The following is an 18,341-nucleotide window of genomic DNA, read 5'->3' as shown; positions in this document are numbered from 1 at the left end:
TCTCTTAAATTTTCTAGTGTTGTTGGTAGTTTTTAAGATATCGAGCTCAGAATGAAAAATCAATGTTTTTTAAGGTTTTGAAACAGCCGCCATTTTTTAATTCCTCTACCTATACTTGGCAGACTCATCAATTTTGACTAGTAATTATACATACTTTTCATTGAAGGAATCAAAAATTGGGGTGAGATAACTGCCTTTTTTTCTTCCCGGCTCTTGTACTAATAGTTTGGGGTGCGGTGTGAGAATAACACAAATGAGATAAAAAACTTATTTATTAGTGCCAACTTTTCGGCCAGAATTACTAGCCTTCATCAGGGCTAAGAACAAAAAACAAGATAACAACCAGTAAATAATGGATATAGAGAAAGATTAAAGAAAAAAATAAAGAAACTTACTTAACTTTATATTTTGTTTCTTTATTAATATTTTTTTTTTACTTGTATATTACGTTAGTTACAAATATTTTCTTTCCATAACTTTAATTTTTAAATTATTATTATTATTAAATTAAATTATTCATATTTCGTTGTTTCTTTGTATTACCTAACTTTATACTTTTATTTCATTAATTATGTTATTTTACTCACATATTTAATCACTTATATATACGTTTTATTTCCCACTTCTTCCATTATTATATTTGTAAATATATCCATTCTGTACAATTATTTACTTTAATGTTTCTATATATCCTTTATTCACTGTTTTTTGTTCTGTTGTTGTAGCCCTGATGAAGGCTAAAAATTCTGGCCGAAACGTTGGCAATAGTAAATAGGTTTTTAAACTTACTTCTGTTATTCTCTGACCGCAGCCGATATATATTATTCTCATTATTATTTTAAGATCATTTAATCAATTCAACATTAATACATGACAGTGATAGAAATATTATTATATAATATTTATAAAATTATAAAATATATTATTTCGCACATGTGAATATTTCTACGATCCCAAATTTCACGCTTAATAACTACTGATGTGAAGTTTGTAATCTTGTTTTAGATCTACCCTAGTGAAGAGCGTTGTGTCCTAATCACTGAGTTGTGCATTTATGGTAATCTTTTCAATTTGCTTTCGGATCGTAAGAAGAAGCTGGGAAACTCGGAGAAGAAGCATATCCTTTATGGAATCGTTTCCGGAACTGAGTACTTGCACAATCAGAATATTATCCACGCTGACATCAAGCCCCTCAATGTATTCCTGACGCGAGGCCTCACCGCTAAGCTGGGCGACTTCGGGATGGCCCACAGGGAGGGGGAGTATGATGATCTGGACAGTTTCGGTGGTACTCTCAACTACTACGCCCCAGAGCTCTTCAGGATCGAACGACACTCCAAGTCCAGCGACGTTTGGGCGATAGGTTGTACTGCATATTTCACCTACAGCGGGGACGAGCTCTACTCTTCTTCACTTCCCAGTCAGCAGGTATTCCAATTTTGATTTTAAAAAAAATACTGTACATAGTTATAAGATGAGGCTCCAATCGTAAGACTGCAAAAAAAAAAATTCATTAATTTATATAAGAAATATATAATTCTTAGAATAGAAATATAGACTTCTTCTACAAGTAGTGATGATTGAATAGACTGGCGAAAACAATACAAAATACTACTTCCACCAGTGGCTTTAGAACAAAAGATTATTCTATGAATATGGAATTGCATATTTATTAGGTATTCTGACTGTTATACATTTGGGAAGGTAAACAGGATTAATTGCTGATGTTAATAATAATTAGTTCAAGTCATAACTTCCAATTCTATAACTATTTCATCACTCCATTCCAAATCTTGAGGGATATTGGGTTCAGTTCTCGATGAGAAAGTACTAATTCTAAACCATGAGTCCCCAACCAATTTATAAGCGTTCCACGACCAAGCGTTGTTCATATTGAGGCGTGCCACAACTACACTACCCCTCTCCCTCCTCCAATACCCTATTACTTTCAAAGTAATTATTTCTATTAAATATTAATTTTGTTGCCTATATCAAACATGCCTAAAAGGAGTCTGAATAACCCTTCCATCCTGTAAGGAGTACTTTTTTTATATAGAAAAATTAAGAATAAAAAAAAATTAAAAACATACTGACCACCCTCTGTTTTAAACCAACTTCTGCTAAAAAGGATAACGCTAATCAGTTCGATCTTTCCATTGATGGTACCAACATTATAGAGACCCAGAAGTCTCCAGAATCTAACATCAATCTAATGATCTATTATAATGGATTAAATAATTATCAAAACCTTCAATATTAAGACTCAAACCCTACCATAGTGCAATAGGACACAGTCACTTCATCACTATGCTATCCCATTCCTATCATATTCAGCACCAGATTTTTGTTGTGAATGCAAAGGGAGGGAGGGATTAGGAACATATATTCTACTCCTCCAAATGTTTGAAAAAATATTATTTTCACACCAACATCGTTTTTATTACAAATAATATTTATGTATACATTATGCACTTTTTATGTAATATTTTTAGCACTACCAATGTATTTTGAGTAGTACTTACCTCCTTATTAAATCCTTTCCCCAAAAACAAATTCTGCTTAAGCTCATGCTAGAAATATTCTCTTGGAAATTTGATAAAATCATAAAATGTATTATCATATACATTGCTAAAATATAAATTTTTTGTGAATCTATATTAGTTATTAATTACTTTATTTGTACTAAAAAGTTTACAATAAATGTTGAATATCTTAAGCTCTTTCCTTAATGAAAATGTCCCTCCTACTTAAATTAAATAGTAGTTAAAGAAACAGATGGAGGGTAGTCAAAGTCAAAACTGAAGTTTTTCATCATTACAAGGAAGTTCTATGAATATGCTTTTTGAAATTCTGAGTATCCTGAGCTATGAATTAGAACTGTCATTATCAAATTTTCATAGGACTCACTCATTGAGTCAAATATTATATTCCATGTACATTTTTTAGATACTTGACCAACACAATAACAGGCTGAATAAATTAAAAATATACTCATGATTTTCAATCTGTAAGTAATGCAGTATAAATCAACATACTTCCTTAGTTTTAACATTAAAAAATAACTATGATTCTCTTATAAGAATTTTTAACTATATTTATCATAAAGTAACAACTATGAATATCTTAACTCTGCAGATTTCTTATTAATTTTTTATAAAAAATACTGTTTAAAAAATGTTTTCCCGTTGCCATAGCCTAATAGCAGATACAATGTTCAACCGTGCTGAATAATTGGTATCATGATTAATTCTAGGTGAAAAACTTAATTTGTAAAGGTGTTCCACCACTGGAAGATCTGAGTATTAGTAAAGAATGGAAGAATTTTTTGGAACTTATGCTTCATTTGAACCCAAGAAAACGTTTAAAGTGTAGAGATTTAAGGCGACATGCATTTTTAGCTCGCAAGAAAACCAGATCAGTGTCTCAAAGAGTTTTAAACAAACTACTTCCTTTTATGCTCAAATGAAGATGTTCAAAATATCCAAAGAGTTCTAAATAAAAATTAATGTTGAGTCAACATTGCTCGGTAAGTAAGACAATAAATTATTCTAACTCCTCATTATTACAGGAATTAAATTAGAGCTTCAATTCATACAATTAGAACAAGATATGATATAATTATTGATGTTAGTTAAATATGTATATATTGCACCAGTGAATTGTTAGTTTTGGTTGGTTTATTATTGTTTTTCAATTTTTTTTTGTCTAATGGTCTAATTGATATTCCTATTAAAAAAAAAGAAAAATATTTCTTATTATAATCACTGTATCATTTGACCAATCAGATAGAAAGAAAGAAAAAAAAACAATTTGAAAAAGTTATTTCAAAGTTTTCCAATACTTGACCAATAATTGCAGGTGCCACATATCCATTATCTATTCAGTATATATTCATTCATAAGTGATTACTTATGAGTAAACATCAAAAATGTCATATGCCTTAAAAATGTAATTTATCTCATGATTCGCACAGCATAGACTATGCTAACCTCATTAGAGATAAGAGTGATATCTCGACTAAATAAGAAAATGAGAGAACAAAAATATACACTATAAATATAATTTAAATAAATGAAATGATATTTAGGGTTAATGTGAGGGTCATTCTCACAGAAGGGGGGTGAAAATGAAATACCAACCTTTTTTTCAAGTGCCATATATGGTTTTGGAGAAAAAATTGTAAATTGTAGTAGAAAACAGTGTTTTAAAGTGAATTTTTTTTCTTTTATTGATTTAATATTTCCTTTAATAATATTATTAATAATGAGGATGATAACAAAAGTTATCATCCTCATTATTAGAACAGAAAGGATAAGATATCAAGATGGACACATGAGTGTCCAGAGCATTGCTTTGAGGGGCTCTGTCGTTTTAATTGCCAGGGCCAAAGCTGTATTTTTCTTATTTTGCTGTTTCCCCAGTCGATTAGATTATTTTTACAAATAAAAATAGCTGCTTTCTGTGGGAATGTTACTCCTGGTTTCACAATTACATTCTAAAGCTCACCTTTAAGATTAGTAACCATTTAAATTCATTTTACAAACTCTTTGTTGCAGATTCTTTGCTCTGCAACATTTTCTCAGGGACAATCATGTCCTCATATGAATCTGAGTTTTCAGACTCAATTACTGAGTCTATCAACATGTGCTCTAGAGGTCTGGCACTCTCAGAAATAAATAGCCATTTTTTGGGCTCAACAACAAAAAAAAAACCTAATAAAAAGGTGTTAGATTTGAGAATTGCATAAAGATACAAACTAAAAATGTAAAAAGAAATGGGATAACTATTTTTTTAAAAAAAAAGATGACCATTAGATTTGGATTCCAACAAATATCTATAGGGTTGAAGATTGTTTATTAATTTTAAAGTGATGTTTTTTTTTTTCAACATTTTAATAAAAAAATAAAACAAAGAAAATTTGGATGTAATGCTTGCTGAGTAAGTGGGAGAGGGCATCCGTGCATTGGATCAATGTCTGTGCTAAGAAAGTTGCACTACATCAGGTCTGAGAATCCCATTTCAAGTAGAGGACTCTAGCAAAATACCAATCAAAAACAATAAGATTGACAGTTCCAGTCGCAGCTCAGACTCAGCTCTGGAATAAAGAATAGACAGCAATGAACCCAAGTGCATACTTACCATACCAAGTGTACACTTAAAGTAAAAACTGTAGGTGATAGTTTTTGAAACATTTTTACTGAGTTTTATTGCTAGTGTACTACTTTTTCCAACAACTAATTTTTATTGCAGGCATATCAAACCTTGACCTGGCATCAATCATTGAAGCAAATAGAATAAGGCACAATTTGCGGAGTGCATGTTGCTAAGAAGAGACTGGGAAACCCTGAGAAATGTTAGTGTTGACGCTTGGTGGTAGGGAGATACAAGGAAAATTGTTCATACCTACCTTCCATGGAGCATTGATCTGAAAAATTAACTTTTCCAATCATTTATTCTATAAAGCTGAATTTTCTCCCAAAATAATTCAGTTTATCATACTTTCTCTTTCTATGATTATCAAAAATACTCAACTTAAAAATTTTCTTTCATCAAGAATATGTTTTACAGCTGCCTGTTGCTCAGATAATATTTATCAGTGATATACTCAGCATCCATAAAATTCTACAAGGGATGGCTCTTTTCTCCGGGTTTCCCAGGCAGACAGCAGGATGCTTTGGTTTCCGCAGATGCATTACTCGGTGAGTCATGCATTTATTGAAACCTTTGCATCCTGCTATCTGATTTCAAGTGGAGTTTGGAAACCCGATCAACTGATTGTATCCACACTCACTCTAGTGGGTAGGTATGGATAATTTCAATCATTAAAACTTAATAAATAAAAACTTACTTCAATAATGACTGTTATCCATTCTTTCTGTATTAACTTGCAGAGCAGCATCTTTTTTAAGAAAAAAAATTTTTCATATGACCTAAAACAACCCATACAGAATAAATGGTTTCATTATCTGATTGCTTATAGTATTTTAAGTATTTTGATATAGTGATTTAACCTGAAGTCATTATTTTTCCTAAAGACTTTTGCTTTAGTCTCTTCTATAATGAGGAATTTTCTTGCAGCTTACTTCAGTTCAGAAAGAATTTTTAAATTCTTATTGATTATAATAAGTTATATCTCTAAGGCATTATCTAGGACTCTTTTCATTGATTTATTTCCAAACATCAGCAGGCAGAATTATGGATATCTTCTTGTGGAAAAAATTTCTAATACATTCAGGAGTGGACAAATATATAAGGTCTGCACAATTTCTGCATCAGCCTCGCTATGAAAAGATGAACCAAGACATCTGTAGGCAAGACTAGGCTCTGTTGTAGAGTCATTAGAAGGTAGCTGTTTCTAACTCACTCTAAGTTGTTTCTAGAAGAACCCTGTAGTAAGAAAAGGGAAACCTTTCTTCAAACTAATTGACAAGGTAATATTGTGTTTCTGTCAGCTATATCCTATATTCCAAACATATACTCCATATTCCCTATGAAATATTTCAACCCTAAAATAACCTTAACTCTTCTACTGGTCCTAGTTATGCAATACCCTTTTGATAGGCGATGTTATACCTAAGGATTCTATTGTTGATGCTATCAACTAGGTAGTATCAATCCACACTGAGACAAAAAATAAATTTTTTAAATGCATTCTTGATTATTAATTTATATCCAGTAAGATGTTCCTGGAGTAACATTCGGAAAATCATAGAATAGAATAAAATAAATGAATTAAAAATCAGTTATTGAAATATACTTTACAACATAGTAATAAATGAAAATACTAAATGAACATGAAAATAAACTCATTATCATATACAAATTAACTCAATTTTCTTTAATTATTATGACTGATTTACTTTCTCATTTTAGGTCTGATGGTTCGAGACAAAAAACTATTTGAAAATAGAAACTCCACTAAAACAAAAATCTTCCTCCAAAATGATGAAGATGTAATGAGTGCATGAAACTCAGCTTGTCTTAAAGATGTCTGTTTAAAGAAATATCTTTTCTAATGGAAAACTTTTCTGTTAGCTTCAGTATCTACCCATCCAATCCTCCCTCCTTGTGTAATATAATTATCTAAAAACTATATGTATTTGTTACTGTTTCAGTTTATTAAAGACAAATTTTTTCAGTGCATATTTCTTTTTACTAATAAGTTAGTTGGAAATTCAATTTGTTCATTTATAATTTATTTTTGGACATGGTGGAAGATTGATTCTTCCTGATTCTATAATATAATGAATTGATTGATAATTCTTGATTCTACTTGATTCTTACATTAACCGTGTTACTCCAATTTCTCTTTTTCAGTATAGGTCCCTTCCGTATATCCCCATTCTTTCTGACAATATTCAAAAATCCTTAAGATCCACTATTCCCACCCTACGTCTTGGCTTGAAATCCCACGACATTTCCTATCTTTTTTCCCAATTAAAAGACTTTATTCCTTTTTTATGTTAGCAATATAGTTGTGTTTTGGTAGTTTACCCGATATGTTATTCAACTCCATGTTTTAATTCCTTCTATATCGGCAAAAATAAGAATCAACTTAAGAACCGCATTTCCCAGCACAAAACTTCTATCAACTCCTGTAACTCACTTGCCTCTAAATTATCAGGACACACTTTAAACCTAATCATTCTTTAAATTTCGATAATCCTTCAATTCTTGCTACTGACCCCAACCATAAGAAATGTCTTATCTCGGAGTCCATTCGCATAAATTTAACGGAGAATTCCGTCAATCATAAAGATGATAAAGACTGCATCTCCCTGACATACCGACACATTTTGAACATAAATCCCTCATAATGCTTCTTTTCTCTTAGTTCTGCATTTTAGAAGCCCACTTTCCTGTCATATCTTTTATTCTGGTTTTATTTTCTAAATTATCACCCAATACTTATTTTAATTATATTTTATATTTACTATCCTTCCTTTTTCTTTTATGTTTATGTATCTTATTTTTTTTTTTATAATCATGTGTTACCAACTTAAGTATACTTACATTAATTACTTTATTATTAATTTTTCTATTCTATAATTTACATACCTCTGTATCCCCACTCATTTGGTACATTGTCTTTCTTAATTATTTATATTTATTGTATCCCATTATTGTAACCTTATTTCTTTCTTATTTTCTATCCATGTAAATTTTTATTTAAATATTTCTCCTCCTCCTCTTTTATGTATATTATCATTTATTGTTTACCTAATTTTAATATTTTCTACACTGTTTACTTTAATTATTTTCAAATGTGATGTACTTAACTGCCATCCCCACTCCTCCCAATACAAATGGTTCACTCTGACTATGAATTCTGTCTTGTTCATTTTCTTCTTTTTTTTCTTTTCATCTCTTAATTTGTACTTTCTTTAATATTTCTTCTTTTTATCTGTTACTATTTCCATTTTCATTTATTGTTTATAACCTTTAATTTTTCTTATTTAATTTTTACGTTTCATCGTATAACCTTGTAATTTTTCATTTACTTTTTTACTTATGTTAAATGTTTGTATCTTTTTTAGCCCTGACGAAGCCCTGCAACATGGGGCAAAACGTTGGCTCAAACAAAAATAGTACAAAATATTACTATTTGAGTTTAATTTGACCGCACCCTGACCATATTCCATTTTTTAATTTATTTTTGATAATTAATCATGAATTATAGCTGTTAAGGTATGAAAATCTACAATATGGATAACCTTACTTCCAGATCTTGAAAACATCAGAATAATTGGTCAGAATACATCAAAACGATCAGATTATATCTTACCAGGTATGAGTTGTCTCTAGCAGTTTGATAAGCCAGAGAGACTAACCTAAGAATCGCAGCCACACTTTTCCTCATAGTTACCCATCAATCAACTTTTTGTTATATCTAGATGTTCTAGCTCCCCATCATGATTTTACATGAGATGAGGCAAGGATATATTACTAAAATTTCCAAGTCCTCAAATTTCCTCTCCAAGTCTCTAAGTTACTGTGCCATATGTCATTTCTTTCTGTAAAATATGCCTAAGATAATTTCTTTGGTACTAGTAATATATTTCTACTCCACAGTTAAAGTTAAATAAAAGGTTATATCTACTATGAGAGGTGAAGTAAGATGTTTGCTATTCTTTTTTTTTTCTAAGATCAAGAACCATTGGACTAAACTAATTGAATTCATTAGCTGGCATCCCACTATAGGTTGTTCCATCTTTTTATACCGGTTGCTGTAACTTATTTTTACTTTAATTTTCCTATGTATGCAATACATATTAAGGATTATCCGAATATAATCACGAAAAATTTTGAATCTCAATTTTCAAGAGAGATGTCTGTTTTAAGGTCTCCTGAGCCCAAATAACCCTACTTCTCACAAAATGGTCTGTAGGACATAAACACGGGTGTGTTCTTGTCTATCTGTTCATTCGTCCATCCATATATGTCTGTCTGAGGGCAGTTTATGAAATTATATTTTAAAGATAGGTATATGCCTGGGATATTACAACTCTTTTCAGTTAAATTGTTCTACTAGATACACTTTATTTTTTTCGGCCAAGACTCCCATTGAATGGCCCTATACTGTCTAACCACGGTTAGGGGTCAAAGTTTTTCATTTTGTGGGACCGCCACTCAATGAAAAATGTCAACGCCCCAGGCCAGATTCGAACCAGCACTGCTGATAGACATCATATTGACTGTGTCTTAACCACTGAGCTACAGGCAGCCCGGATATACTTTATATCATAATTTGTCATTTTTTTTTCACAATTTTCTCAAAACCACTAATAATTTTAATTAAAGTTGTCATATCAGTGATACATTTAAGTGATCTTTAATATGACATACCTTTTTTTCTTATTAAAACAATCTGAGAGGGCTATAATGTAAAATTGTCAAAAAAGATTCCCCTAAAATATTTTTAATTTTGCTTATTTGAACACTCCTCATTATTAATAGTAAAGAAAATTTGATAAATATAAACTATGAAAGAATTTTATGTTTGACTAATGGAGAAAATTAATGTTTCCATGGTTGTTATGAAAATAGTCATAAGTTTTTGAGTATTTTCTTAACAAATATGGAAACATAATTACATAATAGTGAATAATAAAGAAGTTGCCATTTTACAGGGATTAAGTTCAATTCAAAGTAGGGTGGTAAGTAAAAGTTGTATAATGCTCACACTACACTAGCTTTTTTTTCAAGTCTCTGCTGACATTAGCCTTTAGTTTTATTAGCACACTATCATTATAAAGTTCTGTATCATGTGCAAAGATAATTTTCTCATCAGAAAATGAGAAACATGTCTTTCTTCAAGTGTACAGCACTGAGTTGACATTTCTTCCTCCAGTCTTTCAAATACATTCAAAGAAATCTTTTGAACAAATAAAAGGACATATTTACTCAGGTGGAATCTTGTACACATAAAAAAAAAAAATCCAATTTAATCTTTGGAACATTTGGTGATCTAGGTTAACGGGATCAATGAAACTAATAAAGAAAATAAATTGAAGCTAACTAATCATAATTTATTAAAACTTGCCCAATACATTTATATACTTTATGCAACCTTTTGTATGAAAGATCTTTTCCTTAAGATTAGTTTAAAGATATCAATTTATTTATAAATTGCTCATTGGTATTATTCTCAACAATATATAACAATAACAAATACACAAATACACAAATACAGGAAGTTTCAAATATCAACATATGTTAAAGCTTAATTATTTTTATGCTCTAGGTCCTTTTGAGAATAGTTTAGCAATATAGTTGTACCAAAGAATTATTTATTTTTGAATTCAAAATTAACAAGCTTAGTAATCTTAAACATAATAAATATTATTATTGATAATTCCTTTCCATAAAATTGTTTTATTTTCATATTTTGACTAAACTGAAAATATTAAAAAAAAAAAAAAAAGAAAAGAAAAGAAACATGATATGATATTATGAATCTTTCTATACCCAAGAGGACCTAAGTGAACAATCGAAGAAAGTTCAATATAAGTTTTTGATAGTATATTATAAATATCACGTATTTATTTAATTTTTAACAACAGACAGCTAAAAGACAGATAGAGATACAAAGACAAGACAAATAGCATTAGTTATTGAAAACCAAGGAGCGACGTTTCTGTGAAAAACTGAAATTTGTAAGCCGATGATCCAAAAACTTTTTTTCTTGAATTTTTTTTTTTTATTTAAAAAATCTCATAAGAATATATTTAACAATAAAACATAACAAAATTTGTTTCTAGATATACACTGGATACTACAATTTAACTAATTGATAAAATTGATTTTGCATATTTTAAAAATCAAAATTAGTGAGGAGAAAACCCCCATAACATTGCCGCCCAATGGTAAGAGAAAATAAAAATGAATAGAGGTAAAAAAGAAATCCACAAAAGATGATTGTGACGTCATCAAATGAGTAAAGAAAATTCCAAAAAATTTATGGAGAAAATTGATTCTGAATATAACAATATGTACTGATTTAAACAAACGTATCAGCTAAACTAATCAAACATGTGATGAGTATTTTAATGGGCGGGGTTCCCTTTACTTCACTCACAGTGCAGATTAAGTTATAACTGTTTTAAGTAAACATTTATGTCAATAAAACATTTATCAATAAGATCATCTGAATAATACAAAATTTATTTAAACTAATGTAAATATATTTTTCCATAGTTTTTATGAATATTAAATTTTCCTGGTTATGCAAGATGTATTAATATTCGACAATGAATTATTTTATTATATATATTTTTTTTATTTTTTAGAAAAATAAAAATAATTCTTATAAATACAAAGAAATTTATTCATGGGTAAAAAGAATCTTGAATCCTGATTAAATGTTTGAAGACTAATGGGACATTTACACTAGGAATAATGTTTGACAAATATAATACTGTACAAATTAAAGTAATTTAGGATTACAGAATCATATTAAAGAGTGACGTCACAGTCTAATGAACTTCTCGAGTCGGAAGTGTTATTTGATGAAGACAATTTTCTACTAGGCCTTGGTATTATTCATAAAAATCACACAAAAACGATATGTGAGAGGTTGTGCAAAATTTGTTTTCTGCAGCAGTTCCTCTTTGACCCCGCTAAACAAACTAAACTCTAACTCGTAACTAAACTTAATTTCATGAAATTTAACTTGCTTTTATTTATTTAGAAAAATAGATCCAGGGAATGCACTCTTTGTGCGGTTATACCATTCGCAACATGATGGTAGAGGGTAAAATGTGGATATCGAACACGCTTTGGAAACAATACATCCCTTTAAATAGTGAACACTAATAACAAAACAAACGATGTTGAAGCAGGCCCAGCCTGCTCTCTGAGACACCGACATTACAACAAAATAAGGCAGCTCTAATCATAACACTAGGGATAGGGAAATGTAACAATAAAAAGAAACAGCTGATTGGTGAGCTTTGTGTTAAAGGCAACTTGATATAACATAAACAATCTCTCCGACATTCAATTTTTCATGTATATTTTTTTTTTTTTTTTTTTTTTTTGTTTTTTAGGAACATAACTATTAACTAATAATAAATAAACGTGTATAATACATTTCCCTCTGCATCTCATTAATATTTTTAAAAAAGAGATCCAATTCAGAGGCAGAGAAATCTTGTGCATGTAATTAAATATATAAATATATGCTATACAAGTGTATATATATGTATAAAAGGTGTTTATAAAATAAGTGCTTAACTGCTACAATTTATGATTTTTGTAATAATTTTTTTTAAGACTATTACAATCTTCCTGTAGTAGGATGACAAAGTTATAATAAAAAATAAACAATAAATTGGTATTGAGACTAGACATCATATCTTCTTCACTACCTAATAATATATTTTTGTTTTATAAAACAGTATAATTTTTTTAAATACACACATTCATTTATTTAAAAGTACAATCAGTAGTATCACAATATTATAAATATGTAATAATTGGATGTTTCTGGTTTATTTTAAACTATGAAACAATTTAAAAATATCATAGTTCGATATATTTTAATACAAAAAAAATTATCACATCACTCTGTAAAATATTGATTATTTTATGGTCCATTAACGTAGCAAAGAAAAAATGAAAAAATGATTTTTTCCCAAGTTATTCAGAAATGAACATAAACATCAGTTCTTTGGAAAGTTCCTCTTAATTAATAAGTAAATATAACAACTTTATATACACCTTTTTGGTTTTAAACATTGTTTCATTTATTTATTTAATTTTTAAATTAAAATTTCTACTTTAGCTTTAAATAAAACTACTTTAATTAGTTGTTATCTAGATTAAGTATGTCGGATTTATTTTCATCCCAAAGATTAAATTTTTTAAACAAACATTTCACAACCTTAATTCCGAATTCCCCTAACAGTTTCAAAACATATGGAGCTGGAAGGTTTTGGAATTAGTATCGCCACATCCTACTTTACCATCTTTCATTGAGTTTATGTATCAGTGAAGTGAGTACACATGATTTTGGTTGCTCAAGTTTCTAAGTCAGTTAAAATACATGGCATTAATACTTATTTATTTCAAATACATATACTGGTATATAAAGAACAGTGTTGAGATTTCCAATTAAAACCTTCTATTACAAACTAATCAGTCTGTAATACTGCAACCAACAGTAAAATACTTTATTTATTTCTAAAAAATAATATGGCTGTGGTTTTTGACAATTGTTAAATTAATAAATTAGCTATAAAATGTATTTTTAAAACTTTAAAAATCAATATATTTGTCAGAGTCAATACAACTACTTGATATAGATGAGAAGTGCTCAACCTTGTCATTTGTAAGTAAATAAATGATAATAAGATAAGTTTGTTGAAAAATTATTTCTTTGAAAATCAATTAATCATTTCTCAATCTTTCTCTTACCTTCTCATTACTAAATAGCCTAGTATTAATAGAAAATAATTTCTAAATTTTTTTCTACACATATTAAGAAAAATAAATTTCTGCAGCATGAGTATATTTTTCAATAATTAATATATGACTGTAGAAATTCTGCACTTACCAAATAAACACCCTGAGTCAAAAGTGCAACAATTTATAATACAATATGCAAATAGACAAAAAGCAATAGTGTGCTTTTATACATTGTAAATACCTTTGAATATTATTGCCTACAATATATCATTCATATTACTTGGTTGTTTCAAGTGCATATGGAGGAGATGGAAGTACTCTTGTCGAGGATTGGAACACGCCTAGTTAGATAAATGACATCAATAATCTATATGTCTACATAAATGTCAATGTAATGCTTTATACGGCGACAAATGAGATTCCAACCATCTGTGACTTTAGGATTATGCTACTCAGGAATATGAGAAAGGAAGACGACATTTTTATGTCTCTAATATATCCTACAATCATAAAGGATTGACCACCTTTGTTGCTGTTTAAATGTACAATGGAGTCAATGAGGGATGCTTAATCATGGAAAAGGTCAGTCATGATGAGGTGATTGCAGTCTGTTAGTTCACTCTCCAACTTTTCAGTCATCCCAAGTGGGAAAGTTGGTAGGAGCCACAAACAGTGGATTCTGCTGCGCGGGCGGCTCCCATTGCTGTTGAGGTTGTTGCCACTGCGTTTGTTTGGGGCTTACGGTGTAACTGGTCTGCCATTGAGGCTCTCCTTCGACAGTGGTTGTAGGCACCACCGTCCCACTCAGTTCTATATTGGTCTCCTTGCTCTCAAGCGTACTATGTTTGATACCATAGTAAAAGTATACAAGAAAACCTGTAATTTAAATCACTCAATCAGATTTATATTAAATAAAGATATTTTAATGAAAATTATAAAAAAAATGCTTTTTTCTTAGATATTTCTGTCATCTTAACAAACTTTTCAAATTCGGAAGAAGAAAAAAAGAGTTTGCAATTTTATTATTACAATTGTCATTATTCTGTTTGATAGCGTTAATGAACAAGAATAAAAAGGTCAATGCAGTGTTCATTTCAAATTAATATAATTTGGTTAGGAAACTGAGACAGCTATACAGAAGCTTGAACTACACAACCTATAACTAATAAATATAGCTTATTTTATAATTTTATTATTGAGACAGGAGTATAAAATGATCAAACTGAATGAGTAACAAATTACAAAAGATTAAACAACAATAAATTGACTAGGAAATGTCCTGTATGTACAATGAGAATAAAGATGGCAAAATATTATTTTTGATGTGATTCGGACATAAATTTACCTCAGAATTTTGGAACTGCATAAGGAAGAATTGTGAAGCATGGATACTATTGAAATAAAACTTGAATTAAAATAATCGAACGAGTGGACAGAGGTGATTGATGATATAGAATCTTCAGGTCTGCGGAGCCTTTTATTATTACAGTATTGAGCTGGAACTTTTGTTTTTTTTTAGGCATAAAACCCTTAGTTTCCAGACAAAGACTGGATTTAATATTCATGAAGCTTTTCCTTATAAATAAATAACAAGGGGCTAATATTACGCAATATTTATTGCACAGGTATAAACAATAATGTTGAATACAATAATAAATTTGTAAACATTTCCTACCTTTTTTTCTTATCTAATAATTTCTTTTACTGTTAAAATTATAGCAAAGAAGTCTTTAAAGAACAGTGCCCAGCAAGATCATAAAGTTGAATTGAACTATACATATTAGGATATTGTAATACATAATATAGGTCTTCGAATGCTAAATAAATAAAATATTGTCAATTTGCATCATTTGTCAATTATTGCATTGTCTATTTGCATCATAAATTTCCAATCCATTCATCTTTAATTAATTGTGTTAGTAATCATTTATTCATTTTGCTTTGACATTTTAGAAGCTTATGTTAATAAAATCAATTTATTTGTGTACGAATCATATGGTTCTTTTTGTAACTACTTTCAAGTTCAATCACTTCTTGTTGATAAAATTAAGGGATATAGTTAATTTATTAGCATCAATATTCTACAAAACAAAGAAATATTCCAACTAACAAAAATAATTTGGTGATTAATATGTATAAATTCATATATTGCAGATATAGATAAAAAGAAAATAAGAAAACATTTATTAAAATTAAATTAATTGCATTCTGAAAAGTCCAAATTTCAATCCATCAATGATTTTGAGACTTCTGATGTTAATAATCAAGCCAAAATTAAGTTTACAGTATCTAAATTAATTGAAATTGATTTACCTATTGTCATCCATACAGTAAATCTCACAAGAGTGAGAATAGAGAGTTTAAAGATGAGGTAAATGTTGACCATAACAGCTATTGCAGGAACAAATGGTAAGCCAGGAGTCATAAACCTGAGTGTTTTCCTTAAAAAAGAAATTAAAATAATGATAAATTAATTAATAAAATGGATCCCAGGAGAATGGAGAGAGGGTGAAAAACTTTTTGACCCCAAGAACAAAAAACAATTCAAATAGTATAATCATATTAAACAGCTTAGGAACCTATAAGCTAGTTAGAAAATATTTAATTAAGGTAAATATCAAAAGAAAAAATTCAAAGTAATTATTTAGTGCGAAAACTATATTGTTTCTTTTTATAGTTTTATGTATCTCACTACATCATAAATGTTTCAATGTTCTGACCTGTCTATCGCACAGTCCAGCTATTAGTCAAAAATCATTATTTATATATCATCAAAAGCCATTATTTCATTTTTAAAAAGATTTCATGAACTGTAGGAGTGTCCGTGATTGAAACAGTTTGCGATGTTGCTATGGAAAGACTGACATATTCGATTGGTAACGTATTTTTATAAAATTAAACAGTAGCATTCAGAAAATCAATAAATAAGGATTTTTGAAAAATAAGAGTTGCTACAGGCTGAAAAGCTACTCAAGATGGATCGGAATTTTAAAATGTTGATGTAGTTATGAACTTTGTTTTAAGTAAAAATATATATATTGTAATATGCTCTTTTTGAGTAAATAATATATTTTGATGTATAAAGGGTTTTTAATATGTTTATTTTATATATCATTTTAAGATTGTTAATTTGTTTTGTTTATCCAAAAAGCAAGCTAACCAATTTTTATTGTCTATAATAACATTGTGATTCATAACAAAACCAAGACGTTGAATCAAGGCCATGTTGAGCTGATTCAAATATCATAAAAACTATTTTAACTCATCCCCTCATAATTGAAAATACAGTAAATTAAAGAAAAAATAATATTCAGAAAATAAATCATTTGGAAAAATCCCTAACTGTTGTGCGACTATCGATGTTTACATGCTACATGGAGACAGGTTTTGGTTTTTGGCGGTCTTTTCGTTGTGTGGACGGGCAGGAGAAAGGATGTCTTCAGGATGAGGAGGTCCTCATCAATTTCTGTCAAGAAGGAAGCCATTTTGGATGCTAGGAGAGAAGAATAGAAAAAAGAAGATACCAAGGATAATCAAAGGAAGATCGTGAACTTGGTTAGTTTTGTATGCATAACAATAGATACATGTGTAAAATAGATTTTAATTAAATTAATTGTAATTATAGTAAATGCCTGTTTCTGATTGTCTAGCAACAACACGCCCTGAGATTAAGAGTCTTTTTATATAATAAATTTTATTATCCATTTAGTATTAAAGTTCTTAATTTGAACCCAAGTTATCTCTTATATTTGAAATAAGTTTTATATAACTATCAAGATTCTTTTTATTTAATTTTTAAATTATATAAAAATTATTACATTTTGGCGCCCAACGTGGGGCCTAATTCTTTACAAATTAGGTCACGGCAATCAGAACACAGCCTTTAGAAGGGTTATTTTTGTATAATTTTTATAACTTAAGTAGTTAATGTTAATGATGGAGGATAATGTTAGGACAACTGATTGTAGAGATCCTAAAGAGGTGATTCTTGGAAAATTGTATGATATGGTGGTAGTATTAAATGAAAATGATGAAGATAATGTTGTCCAAAACATTAGAGGTAGGAATGACTTACCGGTAGAAAATAGTGTCCATGAAAATGAATTAGTGGGAGCAAATTCAAAGGTGAATAATGATAATTTTTTAAATAATGGCATGTTTCAACAATCAATGATGGCTTTAGAAAAACTGGGGGATCGAATGGACAAAATGGGGGATCGAATAGAAAAAACAAACATGGAGGCACGGGAAGGTAACAGGGTAAGATTAATGGGGTTAGAAAATAAAGTAGATGAAAAATTTGAAGTGGTTGAAACTAATTTAACAATAAATAACTCGGAATTATTAGATGAAAATATTGATGAAAAAGTTAGACATTTTGAATTTGGAATAAAAGAAAATTGTGAATTAGAAATTAATGGAAATTGTGAATT

General features: G+C 29.3%; 2 protein-coding genes across 10 annotated transcripts in view; one reads left to right on the top strand and one right to left on the bottom strand.

Moving 5' to 3' along the window:
• Positions 1–7,143, top strand: part of LOC106678400 (uncharacterized) — a 12,064-nt gene extending 4,921 nt beyond the window's left edge. For 2 of the 9 annotated variants that reach the window (XM_014416880.1, XM_067053507.1), the window contains exons 3-8: positions 1,006–1,428; positions 3,254–3,526; positions 4,557–5,169; positions 5,251–5,353; positions 6,185–6,431; positions 6,874–7,143. In XM_014416880.1, coding sequence (XP_014272366.1) covers positions 1,006–1,428; positions 3,254–3,466 — 636 coding nt within the window. In that variant the 3' untranslated portion in view covers positions 3,467–3,526; positions 4,557–5,169; positions 5,251–5,353; positions 6,185–6,431; positions 6,874–7,143. Of the gene's footprint in view, positions 1–1,005; positions 1,429–3,253; positions 3,527–4,556; positions 5,174–5,250; positions 5,354–5,568; positions 5,800–6,184; positions 6,432–6,873 lie in introns of all 9 variants that reach the window. The other 7 variants (XM_067053508.1, XM_024362121.1, XM_014416881.1 and 4 more) reach the window with 7 other exon arrangements.
• A 5,608-nt stretch (positions 7,144–12,751) lies between these two features.
• Positions 12,752–18,341, bottom strand: part of LOC106678399 (solute carrier family 7 member 14) — a gene marked incomplete at its 5' end in the record, with an annotated part of 170,552 nt that continues 164,962 nt past the window's right edge. Inside the window, 2 exon segments of the mRNA XM_014416879.3 lie at positions 12,752–14,784; positions 16,222–16,349. Of these exon segments, the coding sequence (XP_014272365.1) occupies positions 14,540–14,784; positions 16,222–16,349 (373 nt within the window).

Source organism: Halyomorpha halys, unplaced genomic scaffold (genome assembly GCF_000696795.3).
Source record: "Halyomorpha halys isolate HHAL.00 unplaced genomic scaffold, Hhal_1.1 Scaffold140.1, whole genome shotgun sequence".
In the NCBI taxonomy this organism is placed as follows: domain Eukaryota; kingdom Metazoa; phylum Arthropoda; class Insecta; order Hemiptera; family Pentatomidae; genus Halyomorpha; species Halyomorpha halys.
This window is presented reverse-complemented; position numbering and strand designations above follow the sequence as displayed.